At 56.4% G+C, this 23,491-nt stretch overlaps 12 protein-coding genes across 12 annotated transcripts; 6 read left to right on the forward strand and 6 right to left on the reverse strand.

Annotated features, from left to right (window-relative positions):
- Positions 1-300: 300 nt before the first annotated feature.
- PHSY_006316 (hypothetical protein) lies at positions 301-3,528 on the forward strand (the record flags this gene model as incomplete). Its single annotated transcript, XM_012336919.1, has 2 exons — positions 301-1,510; positions 1,982-3,528. The coding sequence occupies 2 exons, from the start codon at positions 301-303 to the stop codon at positions 3,526-3,528; spliced, it is 2,757 nt and encodes a 918-aa protein (XP_012192309.1).
- Positions 3,529-4,163: 635 nt separating this feature from the next.
- Positions 4,164-6,254, forward strand: PHSY_006317 (hypothetical protein; the record flags this gene model as incomplete). The annotated part of the gene is made up of 1 exon (XM_012336920.1): positions 4,164-6,254. One exon carries the CDS (start codon positions 4,164-4,166, stop codon positions 6,252-6,254), a length of 2,091 nt encoding a protein of 696 aa, XP_012192310.1.
- Positions 6,255-6,530: 276 nt separating this feature from the next.
- PHSY_006318 (glycosyltransferase) lies at positions 6,531-8,978 on the reverse strand (the record flags this gene model as incomplete). The annotated part of the gene is made up of 1 exon (XM_012336921.1): positions 6,531-8,978. The coding sequence occupies one exon, from the start codon at positions 8,976-8,978 to the stop codon at positions 6,531-6,533; it is 2,448 nt and encodes an 815-aa protein (XP_012192311.1).
- Positions 8,979-9,708: 730 nt separating this feature from the next.
- PHSY_006319 (hypothetical protein) lies at positions 9,709-12,243 on the reverse strand (the record flags this gene model as incomplete). The annotated part of the gene is made up of 1 exon (XM_012336922.1): positions 9,709-12,243. The coding sequence occupies one exon, from the start codon at positions 12,241-12,243 to the stop codon at positions 9,709-9,711; it is 2,535 nt and encodes an 844-aa protein (XP_012192312.1).
- Positions 12,244-12,769: 526 nt separating this feature from the next.
- On the reverse strand, positions 12,770-14,353 carry PHSY_006320 (likely protein kinase; the record flags this gene model as incomplete). Its single annotated transcript, XM_012336923.1, has 1 exon — positions 12,770-14,353. The coding sequence occupies one exon, from the start codon at positions 14,351-14,353 to the stop codon at positions 12,770-12,772; it is 1,584 nt and encodes a 527-aa protein (XP_012192313.1).
- A 704-nt stretch (positions 14,354-15,057) lies between these two features.
- On the forward strand, positions 15,058-15,294 carry PHSY_006321 (myosin class II heavy chain; the record flags this gene model as incomplete). Its single annotated transcript, XM_012336924.1, has 1 exon — positions 15,058-15,294. One exon carries the CDS (start codon positions 15,058-15,060, stop codon positions 15,292-15,294), a length of 237 nt encoding a protein of 78 aa, XP_012192314.1.
- Positions 15,295-15,970: 676 nt separating this feature from the next.
- Positions 15,971-16,465, forward strand: PHSY_006322 (serine/threonine-protein kinase ssp1; the record flags this gene model as incomplete). The annotated part of the gene is made up of 1 exon (XM_012336925.1): positions 15,971-16,465. The coding sequence occupies one exon, from the start codon at positions 15,971-15,973 to the stop codon at positions 16,463-16,465; it is 495 nt and encodes a 164-aa protein (XP_012192315.1).
- A 255-nt stretch (positions 16,466-16,720) lies between these two features.
- PHSY_006323 (hypothetical protein) lies at positions 16,721-17,236 on the reverse strand (the record flags this gene model as incomplete). The annotated part of the gene is made up of 1 exon (XM_012336926.1): positions 16,721-17,236. The coding sequence occupies one exon, from the start codon at positions 17,234-17,236 to the stop codon at positions 16,721-16,723; it is 516 nt and encodes a 171-aa protein (XP_012192316.1).
- A 637-nt stretch (positions 17,237-17,873) lies between these two features.
- PHSY_006324 (hypothetical protein) lies at positions 17,874-18,083 on the forward strand (the record flags this gene model as incomplete). The annotated part of the gene is made up of 1 exon (XM_012336927.1): positions 17,874-18,083. The coding sequence occupies one exon, from the start codon at positions 17,874-17,876 to the stop codon at positions 18,081-18,083; it is 210 nt and encodes a 69-aa protein (XP_012192317.1).
- Positions 18,084-18,128: 45 nt separating this feature from the next.
- Positions 18,129-19,571, reverse strand: PHSY_006325 (hypothetical protein; the record flags this gene model as incomplete). Its single annotated transcript, XM_012336928.1, has 1 exon — positions 18,129-19,571. The coding sequence occupies one exon, from the start codon at positions 19,569-19,571 to the stop codon at positions 18,129-18,131; it is 1,443 nt and encodes a 480-aa protein (XP_012192318.1).
- A 607-nt stretch (positions 19,572-20,178) lies between these two features.
- Positions 20,179-20,946, reverse strand: PHSY_006326 (hypothetical protein; the record flags this gene model as incomplete). Its single annotated transcript, XM_012336929.1, has 2 exons — positions 20,179-20,480; positions 20,682-20,946. The coding sequence occupies 2 exons, from the start codon at positions 20,944-20,946 to the stop codon at positions 20,179-20,181; spliced, it is 567 nt and encodes a 188-aa protein (XP_012192319.1).
- Positions 20,947-21,834: 888 nt separating this feature from the next.
- On the forward strand, positions 21,835-23,472 carry PHSY_006327 (BAR adaptor protein; the record flags this gene model as incomplete). Its single annotated transcript, XM_012336930.1, has 1 exon — positions 21,835-23,472. One exon carries the CDS (start codon positions 21,835-21,837, stop codon positions 23,470-23,472), a length of 1,638 nt encoding a protein of 545 aa, XP_012192320.1.
- Positions 23,473-23,491: the final 19 nt, after the last annotated feature.

Here is a 23,491-nt window from a genome sequence, read left to right on the forward strand (position 1 = left end):
GTGCGGAGTGATAGGTTGAGGAAAAGGAAGGGAGTGAGAGTGGAGGATTGAAGGCGTTACTTTGCCACAAGGCTGCAGTGCGCTTTGACAGCTGTCGTGCGTAGCTTCTTGGGAAATTCTGAGCTTCAGAAAAATTTGGCAGCAGCGTTCGGATCTCGGACGCAAGGATTGCGAAGCAAGCAGTTTTGACATTTGACCCGACCCACTCGACAATGTCGACTCAAGTTCAAGACGACCTTCATTACCACCCCCTGATCCCCATTAGCAGCTCCAAAGATGCCTTCCAGGACACGCAATCGAATGCATGACCCGCTACCATACCCAACGAGGCCATACCTGGCGCTGGGTCTCGAGGGCAGCGCCAACAAGCTGGGTGCGGGCATCGTGCTGCACAAACCATTTGACCCTTCCGCACCCTCCTCATCCTCCTCATCTGCTCCTTCGTCCATCTCCTCTCGCTCCGTCGGTCAAGTCGAAATCCTCTCCAATGTTCGTCACACGTATGTCACCCCACCAGGCTCCGGCTTCCAGCCTAGCGACACCGCCAAGCATCACAAGGAGTGGATCATCCGAGTCATCTCCGAAGCGGTGCGACGCTCGGGCATCAATTCGCTTGCCGAGGTGGATTGCATCTGCTTCACAAAGGGTCCGGGAATGGGAGCACCGCTGCAGAGTGTCGCTGTTGTGGCTCGCACTTTGGCGCTCATGTACAACAAGCCACTGGTCGGCGTCAACCACTGTGTCGGGCACATCGAGATGGGGCGAACGATCACAGGTGCGCACAATCCCGTCGTACTCTACGTATCAGGAGGAAACACACAAGTGATCGCTTATTCAGCGCAAAAGTATCGCATCTTTGGCGAAACGCTCGACATTGCGGTGGGCAACTGCCTCGACCGTTTTGCCAGGGTCATCGGTTTGAGCAACGATCCAAGCCCAGGACAAAACATCGAAAAGGAGGCGAGGAAGGGCACAAAGCTCGTACCGCTACCGTACACCACAAAGGGCATGGATGTGAGTCTGGCCGGCATTCTCAGCGCCACAGAGGCGTATACGAGGGACAAACGATTCAAGCCGAATCCTCGTGTCGAGTACGATGATGCGGCTGTCGGAAGTCTAGCGAATGGCGAAGTTTGGACGGGTGAAGGCGGCGGAAAGCACATTGTCAACATGGCCGACTCCAGCTCCGCGCCCGAACCCAGTGCAGCAGTAGACGTCCAGCCGGCGAGAACAGACGCAGACGTCGACGTCTCTCAATCTGGCCCTTCCCAGCTCGACGCCAGCATCAACACCATCACACCAGCCGATCTCTGCTTCTCGCTCCAAGAGCACATCTTTTCCATGCTCGTCGAGATCACGGAGCGTGCTATGGCACACATCGGATCCAAAGAGGTGCTCATTGTGGGCGGTGTAGGCAGCAATCAGCGGTTGCAGCAGATGATGGGTATCATGGCCGGCGAGAGAGGTGGGAGTGTGTTTGCGACGGACGAGAGGTTCTGCATCGATAATGGTATCATGATCGCTCACGCGGGATTGCTGAGCCATAGGATGGGGCTGGACACGAGTCTGGAGAAGAGCACGGTCACGCAGAGGTTTAGGACTGACACGCCGGATATTACTTGGCGTGCGTGATTCGTTGTGACAGGATGCAATTCATACTAAACGTTGCTCTACATGAAATGACGGTGGCCTGGATTGAGGTGTCGTCGTGTACAGACGGTTGATAGTTGCTCGAAAGCAAGCATGAGTGGGTCTTCTTCGTTTTGGATTGCTTGAGAAAAAGTACAGCAGCGTGGGGAAGGAAGAGCACAAGCCAGGGTGAAAGTGCGCGACTTTTCCTCTTGCGCTTCTTTCGGAAATCAGGGTCCTTTTGCGAAGCAGCCGAAATGCGGCTGAGCTGTGTGGGAGTGTTGGTTGTTCTTTGACGTGCACCGTCGATCATCACATCTCTCATCCTACGACCACCATCCTCTTGTTGCAGCGCAGCTCGTTGTCTTCTGGGTAGCTGGTGCGATTAGCTCTGCAGACATGAGCCAACCGCCGCTGGCCAGCTCACAGCCACGCTCCGTTTCTGCCGGCAACTATCCATCATCGTCCTCATCGGTGCCAATCACATCTTCATCGGCAACAACTACACCGCTTCTGGGCCAAGGCCCGCTTCACGCTGGCAGTCCCGCCTCCTCTCTTCTACCATCGTCACCCTACGCCGCCGCAGGATTCTCATCATCATCAACCGCCTCGCCCGCCTCGGCCAGCTTTCAACACAGCTCTACCTTTGCCGGTGCGTCGGCAGCACTGGCCACTTCCACATTTCGAAAGCTCGTATGGGAGGGCACCATTCCAATATGCGTATCACTAGATGCAGCCGAGCTACCACCGGGCTCCGACTCTTCTGTTGACTCGACGTATCTCGTCGTACCTCGGATCAGCTACCTCCCGCTCATCGTCGCCGAAGTCAAGAAGAACCTGCTCGATTTGGTGCTCGAACAGCCTGCGCTCAATGTGCTAAACGAAAAGGAGCTTTGGTTCGAGTATGAAGGTCAACCGCTTAGATGGCATTGGCAGATCGGGCTGCTTTACGACTACCATACTTCGAACCCGGCTCGCACCGCTGTGGCGTATCAGTCGACGACGGCCAGCACCACCGGGCTCGGATCGTTGCGTTCGGATACCCCTTTGATACCTCAAGGTGGCCCAGGGAGTGAGTCTTTGGCTGCGGCCGCACCATCGAGACTGCCATGGAACATTCGATTGAGGCTGTCAAAGCCGCCCGTGGAACGACTTCACAGCAACTCTGGTCTCGAGTCATGCAAGACGTCGTTCATGTCGATGATCAAAGAAGCTGACTTTGTACGCTACGGGTCGACGAAAAAGGTGGTCAACCTTAGGAAACAGGAGCAGGACACGCTGTGGGATGGGGTTGTCTCGCATGACTACGAGCTGTTCTGGAGCATTGCGAACAAGCTTGTTCCGAGCGCAAACGTGTCGAGCTTCGACGCTGGAACGGGGGCAGGCTCCATTCGGTCTCCTATCGCTGCGCGCACAATGTCTCTCAAGCTCGGACGCACACAGGACGATCGGTCTGTAACCTCGATCCAACGCGGCCTTACAACCCAACCGAACGAGTCCCAAGCCAGCCTTGCGCCGAGCACAGTGTCGACCCTCACGAGCACTTCGTCGTCCGATGCACCGGCAAGTGGCACAGCGACGCCCACCGCAGGCAGTGCGGTGCGCAGCATCCCGCTCCGTTTCTTCCTGCCTGACAATGCCCCCATCGTGCAGGAACCGGTACCGCCGATGCTTGAGGATGGCAGGTCCAACACGCTGGGTGCTGTGCTCTCGGCGCTGTTCCCTCTGCTGTTCCCACCACCGCCGAGTTTCAGCAGCTTCCAAGCACAAGCTGCGCCGCTGGCATATGCGCTGGTGCAAGGGCTGAGGATGCCACTGGATGCAGAGATCGCGTGGTTGGGCAGTGCGCTCGTTGGACCTGATGGGTGGGTCGCTGTAGTGATTGGGTTGGTCAGCTGAGAGTGGTTCCGGCGATCTGTCTTGCAATGCTGACTAGATGCCATCTCTTTTATTATCGGCTAGCCCGTGGATGTGTGTGTTCATGTCTGTGAAACGTTAGTAGGCCCTGTCAGACGCTGCTTTGACGGTATACCACTACACATGATACAGACAAGCTTCTCGGCAATGGTGCCCGTTATTTGCTTATATGTTAGACCGAGTGAGTGTGGATCGGCGATTTGTGCTCTTGATGAGATTTCTGGAATTCGGGCACTTTGGTGACATCGAAGCAGATCGCGCTGCCCGTCGGCATCCAACTCACCACCACTGCCGCATCCCTTGAACGAGCTTCCTGATCTGGCATTGCTCAGCATTCGTATGCACAGCACTATTCACCGGCACGAACGCTGAGTGTGAATTGTTCTGCTGCTGGGCGTCTCGTCTCGACAATCGGCATCTCTCAGCATCTCTCGGCGCGGATCACCCACGAGTGTTAGCCCGACCCCCGCATTCAGCTTCAGCTCGTACGTCCACACATATAACCCGCGATCATGAACAACCAGAACCAACAAGGGCAGCAGCCCGGTCAGCCTCAGACCGCTGCGCAAGCTGCACAGTACAAAGCAGCGCTCATCCAGCAGCAACAGATTCAAGCTATGCGTGCACAAGCGCTTGCGCAGCAGCAAGCTCAGCAGCAGGGTCAGTCGTCCACGCAGCCGCAGCAGCAACAGCAACAACAGCAGCAGCCTGGTCAGCAGCAACCAGGACAGCAGCCACAGCAAGCGGCGAACCTGCAAGCGTTGCACGCCTTGGTGCAGAACAACCCGCAGGGCCTCGCGGCTCTGGTTCAGGCCGCTCGCGAGGGCAGGATGAGCCCGGATCAGCTGGCTCAGCTCAAAGCGTTCATCAGCGCTCATCAACAGCAGCAGCAACAGCAACAGCAGATCAGACCACCTCAGCAACAGCAACAGCAACAGCAACAGCAACAGCAACAGCAGCAGAACCAACAGCAAGTTCGTCCGCCTCAGCAGCAGCAGCAGCAGCAGCAGCAAGCACAGCCAAACCTGCAACAGCAGCAACAAATGGCTGCCGCACTCCAACAACAACTTCAACAGCAGCAACAGCGTAATGCGCAGAATGCTCAACAGCAGCAGCAGCAGCCCCAACAGCAGCAGCAGCAGAACCCGGGCCTAGCTCGGCCTCCCCAGGGTGCACAGCCGCAAATCCCTCAAACCGAGCAAGCGCTGTTGGAGCAATTCAATCGCATCGCTCAACCGCTCAGGATGAAGGTCCAGGCGTTGGAGAGCGCGCTGAACAATCCCAACTTGAAGCCGGAGGAGAGGCAGCAGTGCCAGAACGCGCTGCAGGAGACGAGGAATCAGCAAGCTGCGTTGGCGAAGCAGATCCAGATTGTGAGGGAGAGCTTCAGGCAGCAACAGCAGCAACAACAACAGCAGCAGCAGCAGCAGATGGGGCAATTGCCTCAAGTGAATGCTACGGCTGCACAGACGGGTACACCGCAGCAACAGCAGATGGCGAGCCCGGTGGTTCCGCCTGCGCCTGCTGCGGCTGCTGGGACACCAGCCACACCTGTGCCGACGTCAGCAGCAGCAGCAACGCCAGCAGCCTCGGGAACGCCCAAAACGCAGGCGAAAACCACACCCAAGGCTCCTGCTAAGAGCAAAGCAGCGCTGAAGAAGGAGAAAGAGGCCAAGGAGAGGGAGGAGAAGGAGAAGAAGGAGAAGGAGGCGAAGGAAGCCAAGGCTGCGAAAGCGGGGGGCAAGGGGAAAGGTGCAGCGGCTGCGGCTGCGACAAATGCGACTGCTTCGCCTGCTCCCGCTGCTGCGATGGCCAAGTCGTCGCCTGCCATTGGCACGCCTGGTCCTGCGGCTGGTGGCGTGGCTTCCACACCTGCCACGCCGGGATCTACCGCTGTAGCTGCAGGAGCCAAACCGGCAGGAAGCGCCATGATCCCTCCTCTTCCCGGCTCCATCGCAGCCCCCGGTGCTGCACCCGGGACTGCACCTGCAGCGCCCGCTGCCGCCACTGCTACCGGCTCCACCCCTACCCCTCTCTCCGCGATGTCGACGTCCACCGCGGCCACCTACACCAACGCTGCCATCCCACCCGTGCTCAACGTCAACCCTACATCGACACCGGAGCCGTATCCGAATGCTAGTGGACCACGATCCTCGATGACGGCGGGGTTGGGTGTGGCACCCGTTCTGGGAACACCTGCGATCCTCACCCGTCCCGCGGTGGAAGGTGGAGACGAAGCGCTGGACGAACTTTTGGGCTTACCCTCTCAACGCACCTCCGCGGCTGTGGACGAACTTCTCTCGCTCCCCGTCGAGGAGGACATCGCCTCCGCAGCCGCAGCTACCGCCTCCACCGCCCTTTCCACCTCCACAACCATCCCCACCTCCAGCTCGTCCATGTTGACAAAACGCAAGATCTCCGACCTCATCTCCGAGTTGGACGCAAACGAAAAACTCTCCGGTGCCGTAGAAGATCTCCTCCTCGAACTAGCTGATGAGTTTATAGAGAGCGTTACTAGTGCCGGATGTAGGTTGGCAAAGCACAGAAGAGCGGATAGATTGGAAGTCAAGGACGTTCAGGTACATCTGGAGAGAAACTGGAATTTGAGAGTCAGTTTCCCGGGCGTTCAACCGGTCGCTCCGCCCAGGGTCAAGGTCGGACCACAGACGGGCGGCAACACTACAGGTGCAGCGGGTGGAGGAAAGTAAGGATGCAGCCGCCGGTCGTAATGTCAACATAAAAGTTGGTTCGTAATCATCGATCTGTGTGTGTTTGTGTAAGGATCCGTCATCCATCTCCTCCAGCCGCTGTGTCCAGCCACGAGCCATCCCACACACCGCACACACCGCTCAACCATCCCTTCCCCACTCATCCATCCATTCACATTCTGAAACACTTCACATTCAAGATCTTTCATATTGATAAAAACAACATCACCACCAACACCATCCCCAACGCCATCGCTGAGTTTGTCGAGACACGCACTACAACCCAACTCGTCCGTGCCAATTGTCCCGACCAGGACGTTTGCTCGGCGCAAAGGGTTTCCTGTACACCACGACTTCGTACTTTACTGGTTTCGGCTTGACGGTCGATTGCGGCTGCTGCTGTCTGGGAAAACCGAGGACTGGGACGGACTTGGCTGTGTTCGTAGTGGCAGTGGCAGCCTTGGTACGAGGCTGGTTGCCGGAAGCAAGAGGTGCCGGAACGACCTTCGTTGCAGGGGATGAAGATCCCACAGCTGCGGCAGCAGTTGCAACGGGAATCTTCTTCTTGACGGGCTGAGCGCTGCCACTCGAGGCAGATTGCGTCATGTCGTTCGAATCACCTCTCGTGACTTTCTTGCGCTTGCGAGTTTGTGCCGTCTTGTTTGGACTGGATTGAGCCGCCGCAGGCTTCGCAGCGACAGAAGCCTGGCTCGTAATTCCAGCATGCGAGCTGGTCGGAGCGGTCTTGGCGCCCACTGCTTGCACCACGAACCCGCTGGGTCCGGGTATCTCGAATGTGAGCTTGACTTCCTCACCTGTGCTTCCACTCGCTCCCGCACTTTTGCCTCCCGAAGCTGCATTCGCCTTCTTGTGCAAGCCAAAATTCGTCTTTGCCGGCTTAGTGTTCGACTCTGAAGCAAGCCTTGTATTCTGTTGCAGGGCTTTTGGAGCTGGAACCGTGACGGTGTTTGGAACTGAAAAGCGGAACCCTCCGGCGACGGCGGCTGCTGGCTTGGCGAGATTGAGACCGACGGACGCAATCGTGGAAGGAGACATCGGAGCAACTTTGCTGGCGCCCAACGGCGTGACGTGGCCGAACGATCTTTGGGGTGGAACCGAAGGCTTAGAAGGAGTAGTACCGAGGGCTTTGTCCTCCGGTACAACCGAAGACCCAAAGCTAGAAAAGAGCTTTGACTCTTTGGCCTTCCCTTTGCCCTTTCCATCCTGAGCGGTACCGCCTTGTTCTTCCTGCTTGACGGCGTTGCCAGCCTGATTGGCCGCCTTACCCTTACTTTTCTTCTTGATGCTCTTCTTGCTCTTCTTTTTGCCTTGCTTGCCACCCGAACTTGTACCCACTCCTTTGCTGTTCCCCTTACCGTTCCCCTTGCCTGGCCCGCCATGGCCGTGATGGTCGTCGCCCTTGAACAGGAACCCGCCACCTGATCGACGTCCCAGCGACGACATGAGTTTCTTGGGTTTCAGGTCTGTCATGATGTCCATGTACTCTTCGTAGTCGTCGTAGAAGCCGCCGCCATAAGGAGGGTAGCCTTCGTCATTGTCAAAGTAGAAGCCGTCGTCGATTCCATACATGTTGTCGCCGAATCCATATGGAACGTCGTCTGGGTCGTAGAGATAGTCCATGTCGTAGCCGCCATCGAGCCCGTACGGATCGTCGAGATCCATAGGGGGATAATCGTCACCCCAAGGATCGCCGAAGTCGTACGGATTTCCTGCTTCGTACGCGTCACCAAGACCACTGCAATCAGCGCATTCGCAGTGGCCCTCATCGACATGGAAAGGGGAAAGGAAAGCTTCCATGTCGACAAAGTGACCATTTCTTCCAGCGACCTTATTCTGCTCGTTCTCGCAAGCATGACCCGACTCCATGTCTCTCTCCAGCTTGTCTGTAAAAAATTCTTGCAATCTCCACACTCGCATGAACTCGTTAGCCTCCCACGTCTCTGAGCTCCTCTTACCATCACCTTGCAGTGACGGTGTAGCGGCTTTACCATCTTCTGCATTCTTGCGCCCTTCCGACCTGTCTGTTTCCTGCTTGCCCTTTCCGGAGTCGTGCGAAGTTTTACCCGCCGGTCTAGCTGCGAGCGGGGGCTTCGAGGTGGCATCGAGCATCGACGCGTGGTGGTCGCACAAGTCGCCCATCGCTGGCGGAGCATACTGATAGCCACCAGGATAGCTCACGTGATCATCGTAGATCCGGCTCGGGGTCATCTTTCCATTGTACTTGAAGCCAGAGGTCTCGTTCCAGTCGTGGCCAAACATCGCCACCATCAGACTATCGCCAAAGGCGATCATCGCCTCCTTCCTTCCGGCAATGTCATCATCGAACTTCGGCAACTCGATACTACGAAAACGGCGTGTCTTATAGGATAACCAGAGCACTTTTTGAGTGTCCAGAAAGGTAGCTTGGCGTGGCGTGAGGGAGAAGAGATTGACAGAGGGAAGCTTGGCGATGATCGGCGAGAGCGCCATCTCTTGTGTCATTTCGAATGGGGTGTAGCTGAGATTGCTTCGAGCGATTGACTCTGCCTGCGATCGCTTGTATTTTCGTAGCCGTTCCGAATGGGCTGCGTATCCAGTCGGGTCGAAAATCGGGTCGGGAGCTGGACCAGGACCGGAAATGCCGGCATACGGAGATGTCATCACTGATGCCATGAGCTGCTGGAACAGCATCATGGCAGCAGGATCGACGGTAGCAGGGTTCATGGTGTAGGCGTCCCGAAAGACGAACGTCGCCCGCGCGATCGATTCGAAGGAAACGCGGTAGAGGGATTGCGTACCGACGAACGAAAGTAGGCTGTTGGAAGCGACGGTGGTGAGGCTGTGAAGAAAAATGCAGGCGTGTCCGGACCCGATACTTTAGAATGTAACAGGTTCGCCAACGACAGGATGCAAGTTGAGAGTGAAGGCTGAGCCAAAGCTTGCCCAGCGCACAGCTCGGTCTTTTATACGGCTGAGTAGTCGATCATGGAGCTGATTGTGCCTTCCGCTCTTCACGGATTGCGGTGGGACCGCTGCGTGACGATCTTAAGAGTTGCGGCACAGTATTGAGAATTCTTTGAAGTCACAACATCATTCTTGCGTGCCTTTTGCAGAGTGGCGGAATACAAATTGTATTTTGCAGCTTCCCTTTGATGCGCAGCTTCCCTTTGTGCTTGGACCTCCTCCGCCCACTTGCTCAATTCAAACCGTTCCGTACGGTCCGGGTTGTCAGCGCAGGCACGGCGAGGGATCATTTCAATTCGCACAACCGCCGCGACCGCACAGAGTTGGGAGCTGCGTAGACATCGACCAAGAAAGGCTCTCTCGTGAAGTGGCGTTGTATGGCGACATCTTTCTCACAATCAACAAGCAAGATCACATCAATGATTCATAACTGGATGCTGAAAGACTGCATTGTGCCCTGCGAGAAACATGAACGAACAATTGAAGACAATCAAGCAAAGCTGAACAGCATGGCACAAACGTCATGCGTACCCGTCTGATCCACCTTCCTCTTCTTGGCCCTCTCGGCCCTCTTCAGCTCTTCGATCGCCTCTCTTGCTTCCCTCTCCTCGTCATCCTCCTCGTCGTCGTCTTGGCCCAACTTACGCTTTCGTTCCGCACGTTCCCTTTCGACTTCCTCTTGCTCCTGCTTCTCTGCTTCCGCTAGCGAGGCTTTCGCGCGCAACCTCCCGCTGGTGCTCGGGAACACGTCGACGCGGTTGTGAGCGGTGACGTCGGTCGATCCACCTGCACCAAAGCCTCCTGGCAAGCTGTAGGCGAGCGCGGGGATACGCTTCTTACCGACACCGTCTTTGGGCCTGTTGAGCGTCTTGCGAGTCTCGGTCTCGAACAGCGTTCCGTAGGTGATGTCGAGGAAATCATCGAGACTGTATCGTTCTCTCGTGAATGGTTCGGCCAAAATTCGGGCGAGGCTGGTGACCGATCCCAGGTAATGTGCCTCTCCGGGCAGGACGCTTTCCTCGTCGGCACCCATGGCAGGACCTCCGCTGTTTCCTTTGGCTACTGCTGCTGCGCCGAAGGATGCCAGCTCCCACAGGGAGCTCTCGAGCGCTTGCGTGTTGAGTGGATCCGTTCCGAGGGGATCGAAAGGATCCGAAACGCCAGCCGGTCCAATGTTGAGTCGATCGCCATCCCATTCCTTGTGCACCATCGAAAGGCATCGAGGGTGCTTCTTGAGCAGGTTGTAGACAAAGGGAACGACAGACGCGATCGCTGCCGGCGGGGCGCGCAGACTGAGGCGTGAAAGCCGCTTCACGAAGCTCGCTACGAGCGCCGACGACAAATGCGTCGACGACAAGAACGTCTCGAGCATATGCAGGAATCGCGCACGATACTTCATGTGCAGCACCGACGCATCGAGCATCGAGTAGAGTCGAGTGTAAAAGTGCGGATAGTCGAGGTTGTACTTTGTCACCAGCGTGAAGATGGCGTTGAGCGCAAGCAGGGCGGTGGCGCCGCGCGAGTCGAGGCACGAAACGAGGAAATCGTGTAGCATGGTAGGTTTGGTGAGGTGTGGAAGGATCTGCGCGTGGAGTCGAACGAGAACTTCGTGCGTTGCTGCTAGACTCAGCATGCCACCGATGATCGAGTTGGGAAGGACACCGGCAGCGGTGGCAGAGTCGGCGGTTTTACGGCGTGGCAGGAGAAGGTCGAGCCATGCAGTCGAGAATGCGCTACGTTGAGCGTTGATGCTGTGCATGGCTTGATGGAACGTCTTTTGCTTGCGCTTGCTCGCAGCAGCAGAGCGAGCGGCAGAACCGAGTCCACCGAAGGACTTCTTGTCTGCTGCACGCCGTTGCTCGCCGGCTGTAGCACCTGCTCGAGCTCCGCCTTCGTCGTCGGAATCCGAGAACCAGCCTGCCATGTCATCCTCTTGCTCCTCCTCTGCCTCCGAGTCTCCATCGTCGACGACCGAGAGGTTCTTGCCATTTGCACTGCTGCCTGCTCCCTTTGTCTTCTTTTTCTTCTTTCCCGCGGCTCCCGGCGGAGGGATGGAGAGCTCGTCGACCAGAAAGTTGTTGAGATCGTCCGAGCTTAGCGGGATAGCAGTGAGCTGGATCAGCAGCGTCAGCGTATGCGCTCGCAGAAGCTGATTGCCGATGATGCTCGCAGATGGCTTGCGCAGCGCATGGCTGATCTCGCGCAAAGTGGCGAATCGAACGTCGTCGTACTCCTGCAATCCGCTCTGCACGAATTTGGTTCGTACATCTTCGGAGACTCCTGCTTCGACACGAACAACTTGATATCGAGTTCCTGCATCTCCATGCCCGAGGTTTGCGAGGCTCGGAGGACCGGCAATCAGAGCGAGCGACAACGCGCGCCAAGGCGATGCGGACCACAAGGCTGCTGGGCTTTGCACGGGTTCGGGAGCGTCCTTCTTGCTACCCGAAGCTGGTTTGGTCTGGGCCTTTGCAGCTGATGCAGCGTTCGTGATGCGTGTCAGTGAGGACGATGCAGATGTCTGAAGCTCTACCAGCATCTGCAGCGCTTCAAGACGAAGGCCCTCGACACTGTGCCCGAGGAGACCGCAAAGAAGCTCTATCGTCTCGTTCCAACGCATCCTGATCCAGTCTTCCACCTTTGCTTGTGCTTCCTTCGCTTGAGCAGAGGCCGTGGTAGCGACCTTGTTGCCGGCTTTTGCGCCATAGGAGAGAATGTAGCCATCCTGATCGACGTCCTTGTCGAAAGGTATTCTGTCCTCGCCACTGAGTGACTTCATAGCCCTGACCAACACAAGAGATGCTCGATGAAGTGCCGCAGCAGCTTCCTTCCTCTCCTTGGACGTGCTATCGTCTCCAACCTTGGCAAGTTTCTTCGAGATCGTCAGAAGGTCGGAGAGCGGATTGAGGTCGGAAGACGATAGGAGGGCAGCCTGGAGTGCCTGCACCTGTTCCAATGGCGATTTGGTCGCAGAGCCTGAGCTGGCGCTGGAGCCAGCTTTCTTGCTTGAAGTTGCCTTCGCCATTGTGATGATGGGACAGACAACAGCAAGAGTGTGGTTAATTTTGCGATATCGTCGTGAAAGTGGGAGGAAAGGCTCGAACTGCAAGCAAAACCTCGAAGTTTTTCCTGACCGCTGCTGCTCTTCAGCCTCGGCAACCGCGAAGAAACACCAAACCGAAAAATCAAAAAATGCGTACAAAATTCCGGGAGTCGGGATTTTTCCTTCTCAGCCTGACCATGTGGCTTCCCTAGCACCAACCTCGTCCTCTCAAGATTTGTTGGTCTCGGCGCAACCAAAGAGACATGTATGGCCAGCACATCATCGATGTAGCAAGAGAATCTGGAACGAACGATGGCAATTGTTTGAGATGCGACGAGATTGCGTGGATGAAGGTTTACATGCAGGAGGGTTGCAGATGCGAGTGCCAAGAATGTCACCAGGACAGACGAGACGGTGTTTGTAACGTAATTATAGAAAAGCTATGGGAGGCCACGAATGCGATGTAAGGAGAGGTGGAGCGATATGCGGACGTGACTAGAAAAGTCGCTCAACGGAGAAGAGGCTGGAACTCCTGCACTTGGTACCAAAGCTCCTTGCGCAGATCCTCCTTGGTGATGCTCTCCTTTTGCATGTCAAAGTAGAAAAAGTCTGGGTCGAGACGCGGTGCGCCGGGCTCGTCATCCGGATCGTGGTATGCCGAGAGGTAGGGGTGCTGAAGACACTCCTCCACCGTCAGACGGTTGCGCGGGTCGAACGTCAACGTCTTCTGCAGAAAGTCGATGGCTTCCGGTGAAGCCTTCGGGAAGAGCGTTCGGAAATCGCGACGTTTACGCAAAGGCATGGTTCGAATGTAGTCGCGCGAGCGACGGCTGTTGATGTTCTGGAACTCTTCGAGAGTCGGCGTTCCAAGCACATCGAGGATGAGGGAGAGCTGCTGGTGATAGTCTCTGCCGGGAAAGAGCGGTCGACCGGTGTGCATTTCGGCCAGGATGCATCCGACTGCCCAGACGTCGATGGCTTTGGTGTACTGCTTGAAGGTGAGCATGATCTCGGGAGCACGGTACCATCGTGTGGCGACATACTCGGTCATGAATCCCGTGTCCTGGTCCGCGGTGAGCACGGAACGGGCGAGTCCAAAGTCGCACACCTTGAGATCGCAGTTGGCGTTGAGTAGTACGTTGCTCGGCTTTAGATCGCGGTGAATCACATCAGCGCAGTGCATGGGCTTGAGTGCGCGCAGCGTCTGATAGGTGAAGTACTGGCAGTGATCGTCGGATAGCTCCTGTGTGCGGATGACGCGATGCAGATCGGTCTCCATGAGCTCCTGCACCAAGTATACCTCGGTGAACGCTTCGTACGTGCTGGGCTTGATGATGTCGAGGATGCTGATGATGTTCTCCGAGACATCACACTCCTGAAAAAAGCGCAGCAGCTTGAGCTCTCGCAACGTTCGCAATGCAAACATCTGATGCTCGAACGGCTGGATCTTCTTGATGGCCACCTTTTGGCCCGTTGCGCGGTGGATAGCGCTGCAGACGACACCGTAGGCGCCTTCACCGATGATCTCGCACACCTTGTATTTGTTGCCTACGCGGAAGCTGATGGCGTTTTTGTGTTTTTCGTTACGCAGCATCGATTCAGAGGGAGCAGCGGCAGGCGCGACCGCAGCGGCCGCGTGCGTGTTTGTTTTGGTCGTAGCCGGTGTCGGTGCGGGAGCGGCGTCGGCATGCAAGGGTCCCGATGGTGGTCGTTTACCAATTTGATCGTGATAGGCATCGGAAGAGTTGCGAACAGGTTTGGGAATGGGTGCCATGTCGAAGCAGACATCGTCGACGTCGTGCGTCGGTGTCGATGGAGCGTTCGACGAAACAGATGCCAGCGAATCCACCGAAGATATCGAATGCGATTTCGAAGGTGGCCGATGCGATTGAGCATCGCCAGCGACGGCGGATACAGCCGAAGGAGCGGCGACAGGTGCATACGTGGTGCGGTAGTCGAACGGCCGAGACGCATTGTGTGAGACGGGCGGAGATTTGTGAGCGATCGACATATTGGATAGATCGTGTGGAAGCGTGGACGATGCGGAGGAGGCGTTTTGCAGATAGACACCGGCGTTGTCGAAAGTAGACATAGTGGTCGTTGGCGGAAATGAGGGAAGGTAGTGAGGAGACAAGATGGAATGTCAGAGACCTGTATAATGGCACCGCATACAAGAGGGTGAACGGAGCCTGCGAAGTCGAGGCGAAGCACACGATTGCAGGAGACGACGTTCGGAAGCTATATACGATCAAGCTCGAAAGCGTATACAGCAAGACGAGCAGAGCAGCCGAACACGAGACTTCAGGATCAACCCGAAAGCTCGAAGGTCGAACGACGATGAACGCAGCGTGGGGAGAAAGGGGGATGCAAGAAGCTTCCAAAGAGAAGCAAGGTCGGTGGTACTGGGCGAGAGACAAAGGGGGAGCGGAAACCGTTGGCGAACAAAGGGAAGCGTCGAGATGAAGGCGTCCGCATATAAGTACGGAGAGCGATAATGCCCTACCTCCGTCCGACAACAAGGTTCAGGCAACCTTTGAGCCTGTGCCACCACGACAATCGGCGTGAGAGTCCAGGAGCCCGGAGGGCCGTCGAGCAAGTTTCAGGGTTCAACGTGGCTGAAGGCCAAGAAGAACGCATGCGAAGCATGCCTCGCTCGAAGCCCCCGTTGTCCGAACACGCCGCTGTGCATACAGCCAGCGCCGCATGTAGGACTGTCTGCAAAGCATGAAAACCGAAGCCGAAGTGCGCATGCATGGCTGAAAGAGAAGCCATCGGCGCCTCGATTCCGCCTACTGTATGCACTCCCCGCGCCGATCCTGTGGCAGTTCGTCAAAGCACGCAGCGATTAGTAGAAGCAGGCGAGCTCGTTCTGCGAGGTCCGAGCGCTCGGAGCTGTACAACGAGCAACGGCACGGCATTCTGCTGCCAATGAGCATCGAGGGGCCTGCTGTCCGGCTCAGCCTCTGTGCGCCGGAATGCCAACAAAACTTTGAAGTCCGACACGAGACGCATGACAGCCATGTGGACGTGTAGCCGACATTGCTCATGGAGAGCGGAGAGTGATGTTGCGGCAAGTGCACGATCGTGCAGAGAGGGTGCGGTCACATCGCAACCCTATAATGTGTTTCTGTACCCCTACTCTTGCTAGCCTTGGCACGATAAAAGACGACAACGTGCAACTCGGAACCTGTGACCGAACCAGTGAGCCGAGCGTTGCATTCGTGGGTTCCTGACTGGCGGGCGCAACCAATTGGAAGGAGAAAGCGCACGACCGAACAGACCAGCCAGATCTACCCGCTAACCTTTTCTTTTGTTTTTGACAGCCAGCGAGGGCGCAAGACGTCGGCGCCTCGATTCCGACGCAAACCCTGCAGCCGATGCAAACAAAAAAGGGACACAGCAAACGGCGCCCTTTTTCAAGTCCGACAACCTCTCTGCTCCCTGTTGCCAGCACATGTGGCAGTGACATTCTGCACAACCCTCGTTTGGTCACATTTGCGCTCGGATAGCCGAGAACAAGCATGAATCTGCAATGGGTGCATCACCTTGGCAACCGCGCCTTACGCTTTCCGCGTGAACCCGCGCAAGCACGAGAGCGTGGTACTGTAGCGAGGCTGTGTTCCCCCCTGCCTTCATAGAGTGACCGAAGAGGAGAAGCAACGGTGGCGCTGCAAGGAGGAACCCCATCTCCCACGGGTTGAGCAACATTATGCGCTTCCACCTCCCCCTCGTCTGTCCTACTTCTTCCTGCCGGGACGGAAGCACGTCGGTGTGGTGCCGAAGCAGCGATCAAGAGCGGCACGGCCGAACAGTCCTGGGTGAACGCGACAACAGGCTCGCGGAAAGTGGTTCAGAACCTGCTCAGGCCGACATTGTCCTGGCCGAGCATGTGACGGAAGAAGAGAGAAGTCCAATTTTACCCGACCGGAAAATCGGATCCTTTTCCTCGGCTGGACCGTCGCGTGTTCTGAGACCAACAAACAAATCATCCCAGAGTCTGACACAAAGGTCCGCCCTCGCCGACAATGGACGCAGGCAGAATCCTTGCAAAACATGTTGCTCGGACGACATCGATCTTGCACCAGTTTGCATGACAATGAGGAAGCGCAGAATGTGGGATGCCGGGTTTGCATTCGTCGGATGCAGCGTCGATCGCGATGGAGGACAAAGGGCAGAGCGAGACAAGATGACACTTTCCAGTTGAGGGAGACGCGTCCGATTTCGCGACAAAGGGAACGAGAGAGGATGCAGAGCGGCCTTCTACAGGCGCTTTTAGGAGGCTGAGCGATCGTCCTTTCCAGGCGAACGCTTGATCACCGACTGTGCACCACTTTCTTCGCAACAAACTCACAACGGAAGATTGGGAGAGAAGGCAAGCGTCGCCAACCTGTCGTTGCATTTGCCAATCCGAAACCGACCTGCCGAACCGGAAGTCGTGGAGCCAGGAGACGTGTGTCACTTACCGTACTTTACGAACCGACGCATTGCTGCCATTGTCGACGTTGGGCTCTGTGCTGCCTTCCGTCTGCTGCTTGACATCCACGCCCTTCGACTCGCCTTTGGCGTTGTCCTTCTCGGTAACATGCGTATCGTGAGCTTCCGACCGCGCTTCAGCCTTGACGCCCATCTCGTCGACCATCATCGCTGAATCGGTCGCAGTACTGGTCTTCGTCATAACCACCGTCGAATCGGTGCAAGCTTGAGCAAAAGCTGGCTGCGAGTGATACTGTTCGACCTTGCCCTCGTCGCTGGTCTGATTGTTGACCTTGTTGACGTTTACGCTGACTTCCGAACTGCGAAAGGTACTGTGTTTGTTGTCGAAGGAAGGGTTTTGGAAGATGGCAGAGGTTCGATGGTGAGAATGGAAGTTGCTGGCGGTGGAAGACGGAGGAGGCTGCTGAAGGGAGGGAGCGGTAGAGCCAGGTAAGTGCGATTGAGCAACTGCGGAGGAAGGATACATCTCCACGTTGCTCATCTCGCATCCGGTCTGATCGAGGCAGTCCATATCAAGTAATGCGATCTGTGTAGGTCGAGTCTATTCAAGGATCAGCTTTGAAAAGCAAGAAGGAGGCGTGAGACGAAAGTGGCTCAGAGTCAATCGAGCTATCAGTCTTTGCTGATGAAGGAGGATGGAGGAGGGAAAAGATGAGATTGCGACGCGCCCTACGCCTTTCCTCTTTCAGGACAAGGATCGTAAGGATAGTGTCAATTCGAACTCGAGTTCTTCAGTGTGGTACAGAACCAATCATACCGTTAGCAATAGATCGCCAGCCAAGAGGGGACTTCGTTCGGATGAAGAAAGAAAAAAGTGGGTGCGAGTTCCCTCACGCAAATTTTGTTGATGAAGTATGCCTGTTGACTCGTTCCCACACTTTCTGATTCCCAACACATGAGCTCGATCCGGATCGCTCACCTTTCACGTACCGATCCGAACCGCCACATATCCCCTTCAGTCATCTCCTTGCATTGTGAACGATCTTCTCGACCAGAGACAGGGTTCTACTTGGGCGCAAGGCACGCCCCCCATTTCTTCCGATCGGGCACAGACTTTGACGCCGTAGATAGTGATACTGTAGATGGCTCAGTCAATTTCATCTCGCGGGTGGACACAGATGTCGCCGCATATCGCCAAGCTGCCACTGCATGCATCCTGCCCTTCACCTGAACACTCGGGTCCGATTGCGTACCGGCAAGAAAGAGTTGCTCGGACCGTCAATTGGAGCGCCAGACTCCCGAAAGACAGAATGACACGGACCAAACGGGCGTTGGGCGCAACAGCCTTCTATCGAGTCAATGAACGCGCAGGCAGGGAAAAAACTTGAATACTGCGGCAACGACCTTTCGATTCGGAAGCGGTACAAACGAAGCTAGAAGCGGATAATTTCGTCTACCTGTGCCGACTCTCTATGCGAAGTACGAGCATCAAGACGTCGCTTTGATCGATGACGCGAAACTTCTTTTGAGCCGATATCCACGTGTGGACTAGACGGCCACGCCACCTGTGATGCTTGACTGAAAGTGGCACTGCGTTGACGCATACTTACGGTGGTGGAGCGACGTGGTGATAGTGCAGACGATCGACTGGGAGAATGATCTTGCCATTGAATTGCAGGATCGTCCGCTGAAAGCCCTTGTGGAAAGACCGAAAGGTGGCCGGAAGGTAGACAGCTGTCGTAATACTCGGCGTATTCGAATGCGCTGTGTGGTTCGCTGATAGCCGGAGATGTACCGAGGGTCTTCTCGGCAGAATCTTCCTGTGGCGACATCTTAGAGAAACGAAAGCCTTCGTTCTTGGCTTTCGACAGAGCTTCCTCGTTGAGCCTGATCTGTGACCGTCGTATTCTCTCGAGCAGATTGACGGTCTTGGGGAAATTGACGGCTCGTTCGGGAGTCTGGGCGGGAGTGGTAGTCACGACAAAGTTCTGTTGTTGTGGTATTGGAGACCGCAAGTCTGGCAAAGCCTCATGTGGGACGGAGGCGGTGGTTCGACGCTTCATGTAATAGCTCAAACAACGGTCAATGTGTAGCTCGCCTCCTTCGAGCGTCGTTTCGCCATCTTGAGAGCTCGATCCTCGATTTGAATGTGGTGAGGGACAGGCGGCTCCGCGGTCACCCGTCTCTGAAGATGCGGTTACTGTGGCAGGTTGATCTGCACTGAGGGTCGATAGTTCAACGTCGTTGGCGTGCTGAGCACGGCTTGCAGAGTCATCATCTGGGAGTGCCACACTGTCATGCTGCTTCCGAGATGCTTTTTCCAGACACTCTGGTATCGTGTAGCGGGAAGGCTGTTGTCGAGACGACAATGAATTCGTCAAGGTCGGAAACTTCGAATCCGCCGGACTCTCTGTCAACTTGTCCCTACTGGGATATACGATTTCGATGCGTCGAGCTTCTTTTGCTGTAACGACTGCTCTGTTACGACTTCTACGTTTGCAGAGTAAGACGCCAAGTACGCCCAGCAGAAGCACAAGTCCTGCGGCCACGGCTCCTGCTATGATGCTGGCGGTTGGCCTGTGGCCATCATCTTGAGAAGAATGAGTCCGTGGAGTTGATGACTGGTTGGATGAAGGGATGAGCGCTTTCTGCGCGCTGATGGAATCCGTAGGTAGCTTAGGTGCGTCTTGATGTAATACGGCTGGACTCGGACCGCCACTATCGGCTTGCACCGGTGAGTTCGTCGTCTGCACTTTGGGAACTGCTCCCGATCCATCCGAGCCACGCTGCTTGCCATCGCTCTGCTTGTGCTTAACTTGCGCATGTTGGTGGTGCTTTTTCTGTTTTTTGCGATCATCGCGAGCCAGCTTGCGCATCCGTTGTCGAGGCCGACCTATCGTCTGCTGCAGTTCTGCTTCCGCGTCTCGCGGCATTGTTTGATCTGAGAGAGCTAGACGTTACAGCCATCTCAGCGTACCAGCTAGCTAGTAATGTAAGCAAAAGGATGTTTCAGGACACTTTTACATCACGGATCCAGATTAGGCGCATCTTGTACATCCGCATGAGCTGATGTTGAGCGACCTCGACATGAAAAAAGTGTGGGGTGTACAAAACGCCGATTGAAGCCTAGCTTTGCAGACCTTCATTCCGGATTGATGAAACAGGGGTCGTCTCATACGATCGGACAAGACTCCAGTGAGTTCCAAGGACTGTCAAGTGCAGCTCGCCGTTCTTGGACGAAGTATTCAGATGCTCGCTACAATGATGGTGCCTTGCTCCGGCTGCGTGGTCTAGCAACGGCGACTTTTTCGGCTACAAGATATGCGACCCTAGAACGGGCAAGTGTCCCCCTCAACGTCTTCATGAGCGAGATGCTCGCAACAGCAGAGCGGTATCAATACTGTTGCCGCACCCATTCCTCCTGTATGGGACTCACTGACGAACGAATGAATATAATGACCTTGCTACCTTTGGGCCTGTTGCCTAGTTCGCGGGACGAATGGCTCGAATGGCCATGTTATAGGCGCCGTTGTGATCACGATCGGCTACGTACTGACACTCCGGGTCCGAGCAAGCAAAGGTGCGACTTGAGCCAAGACGATCGTTGAGATTGCCGCACTGGCCGCACGTCTTGGATGTGTACGGCTCTGGTTGCACGAGCAGAACGGTCTGACGCTTGCTTTTGTATCGCTGATTGGTTCCATTCGACTGATAAATCGCGTGCGGATTGCAGACGCCGGGATCATCGGTGGTAACGACGATCGGTCCAGAGAGTTGCGTGGGAGCTGGACCAGGATCGTCGACGTCGAAGGGGAACAGGAAGTTTCAGTGGCCGTACCTGTCGAACTGGATCTGGAACTCGTGATTGGGCGATAACAGGTTGCAATTCTTTCCGCATGCAACGCAGTGGTTGACAAGGAACCTCCGTTGCACTTGACCACGGAGTCGGATCTGGGCGTGAATGTCTTCTTTGCGATACGACAAACCCATTGCGTCCCTTGCGTTGATCGGGCAGAGTTGCAGCTGAAGCCCGTGAATGCCAGACTCCTTCTCGTCAAATTTGATTGTCCCGGCTTTGTCAACAAACGTCAGCGTGAAGCCACGCTTGCGGTCTTTGTCGTCAGATGCCGGAGAGAGAAGGGGCGGGTCCGCCGGCCGAGCATGAGGTGCCGTGTTGTAGTGGCGGGTCAGCAAGCCTTGACGACTGCTGATCGCGTGCGCAACAAGCGTTCCGACTTTGCAGCTTTGCATGCATGAACAAGGTGCCGAACACATCGAGCCAAAAGCGAGCCGTGCGTCAAATTGCTAATCGCAGCCCCCATGCACCCCACACAGTGCTGCATCTCGACACAATAGGGTTTAGAGACCTGCGTTGCGATCTGAGAGCTGACAATCATGGAGACGGCTGCGGGGTAGAAGCGTCATGGACTCGGATCCTCGATGCCGATGCTAGCGTGTGCATTAGCGACAGCAATGGCACTCCTTTTGCGGGGGTGTAGTGCGCTAGATGTCCTTCTCAGAGCTGAGTCTCACCCAACGATGGAGTCTCTTATCGTGATCGCTGAATTCGAAAAAGGATCTCCCCGCCCGCGACATGGTTTCTTTTCCGGGAAGAAATCACCGAAGCACCGTTCCAGTGCCGCTCGCGTGGTTTGGCCGGTCCCTTAGTTTGGGCTGGATCAGGCTGTGCTGTGACTTACCCCTAGATGAGCAGACTCGCTTAGGTGACAGAAAAAAGGGTCCTTCTGGATCATCGACACCTCGGTCAAATTTCCGTCGAGGTGAATTCAGCAAAAGGGTTCCGTGCGTGCTTGCATGGTGCAGTCAAGCCACGTTGATGCAGCTGCCTTCTGTCTCCTGACTTGACGGAAGGGCCCGGAAACCTGACAGGATCATCCGATCCGCTACTACCTTGATCGAATTGCAACAGCTTGACTCTGGTCCACCATCTTGCTGCTTCTGACATCCAAACCGAGTCCACAGCAGACGCAGTGCAAGTTCGCGCACGAATCGTCCAAGTCAAGCCGGGCCGAGTGCCACCTAGCATCTTATACTCCCAGCCTCTTCGTCTGGCTCCAAATTCTCGCCATCATGCCGTCCCTCACGCCGAGCAAATCAATCCTACCCAAGCGACCGAGCATGCTGCGCTCATGGTCGTCTGGTCTCGGCTCCAAACTCTCCACCGCTACCACCACACCTACCGACTCTGACGCTGACGACATCGCCCTCGAAATCGAGCAGCGCAAGAAGGGCATCGACAGCCTGTACACCTCCACCGAAGCATACTGGTCCTACCTCGGCAAGCGGAAACCCATTCCGTTCGACACCTCCTCCCTCCCCGCCTCCGAGGACAAGATCGAAAAGGTGCTGCCCGTCGAAGCACTCGGTCTGGCGATGAGCTCCTACTCCACCGCTTTCCCACCGCACTCGACGTACGGCTCCTGCCTCGGGTTGCTCGGCGAAGCGCATCTCGAGCTGGGCGCTCTCCAATCCACATTCACAAAGGACACTTCGCGCATCTTCCTCGCCAGGATCGCACGCTCCAAAGCCACACTCGAGAGCTTCACCGCCGCACTGAAAAAGTTGGACGCAGCCAGCGCTCGTTTGGATTCAGCAAAGGCGAAAGTTCAGAAGAGTAAGAAGGAAAAACGAGAGTTGGAGGAGGAGTTCAGGTCGGCACAGGCGGGGTACGATGAAGCGGTGGCGGATGTGGAGAAGAGGGAGGAGGCGGTGAGGGAGTCGGAGGGGGAGGATTGGGTTTGTCTGACCAAGTACCTGGAGGCGCAGATGGAGTACGTGATGCAGGCGAGGGGTGTGTTGGAGCAGGTCAAGGCGAGATGGAGCGAGGCGCCGGCCGCGTTGGCGACGCCGATGACTCGGCCGAGGTCGTCGTCCTCGGTGGCTCTGAAGACGAGGCCGGCCATCTCCCGCAGATCGTCAGCGAAAGAGGCAGTCGAAGGGGAGACGAGTCGCTTCGCAAGCCAGTCGACCCTCAGCCTGTCCAACAGCGACCGTCCGTCGACCGAGACCGACTCGGAAAACCCAAAGAAGAACCGCCTCCGAATGCCATCTTTCACCAACACAAAGGGTACCGATTCGGTGTCGTCCAAGACAACGTCGTCGTTTAGTCGCACGAGGGCGAGCAGCTTGTTCGGTAGTGGAGAGACGAGTCCGGACAAAGACAAGTGGGGGTTTGGGAGGAAAAAAGGGGCAGGGTTTGTGAGCATGGACGGGGATGCGGAGGAGGGTGGTGCGCCGCCGAGGCTGCCGGTGAGACCGAAGGAGGGGCCAGGGATGAGGTTCAGCGTCGATGGGTCGGACGACGGCATGTCGAGCGAATCGCCTTTCTCGCCGGCTACTGGGTCGGACGGCTTCCTCGCCGTATCCAGAGCCCACGATACGATCCACGAACGCGGCGAATCGCAGTTGAGCGACATCCACACAGACCACTTCCTCACCTCGCCTCCCGTGGGTCTGCACCACACGGGGCTCTCGGCCTACAGCGAAGGCGGGGATCCCTTCAGCGGCGGTGCCATGTCCCCGCAGGGCACCGGTGGACAGTTCGACAGTGACGATGAGGAGGCGGGAGAGAGGCAGCGCCTGACCGTCGGCGGTGGTGCCAGAGCGGATAATGCGGGTGGGTGGAGGGGTGTGATGAGCGAGATGGTCGAGAGTGGAGGCGTGAAGGGGAGACTGCCGCCGCCGGTCCCGGGGTACGTGAAGGGCAGGAGTAGGACGCCACCGCCGCCTCCGCTGCCTTCTAGAAACAGTTCTTAGCGCTGCAGCGGTTTGCACG

The sequence above is a fragment of the Pseudozyma hubeiensis genome (genome assembly GCF_000403515.1).
Source record: "Pseudozyma hubeiensis SY62 DNA, scaffold: PHS58, whole genome shotgun sequence".
In the NCBI taxonomy this organism is placed as follows: Eukaryota; Fungi; Basidiomycota; class Ustilaginomycetes; order Ustilaginales; family Ustilaginaceae; genus Pseudozyma; species Pseudozyma hubeiensis.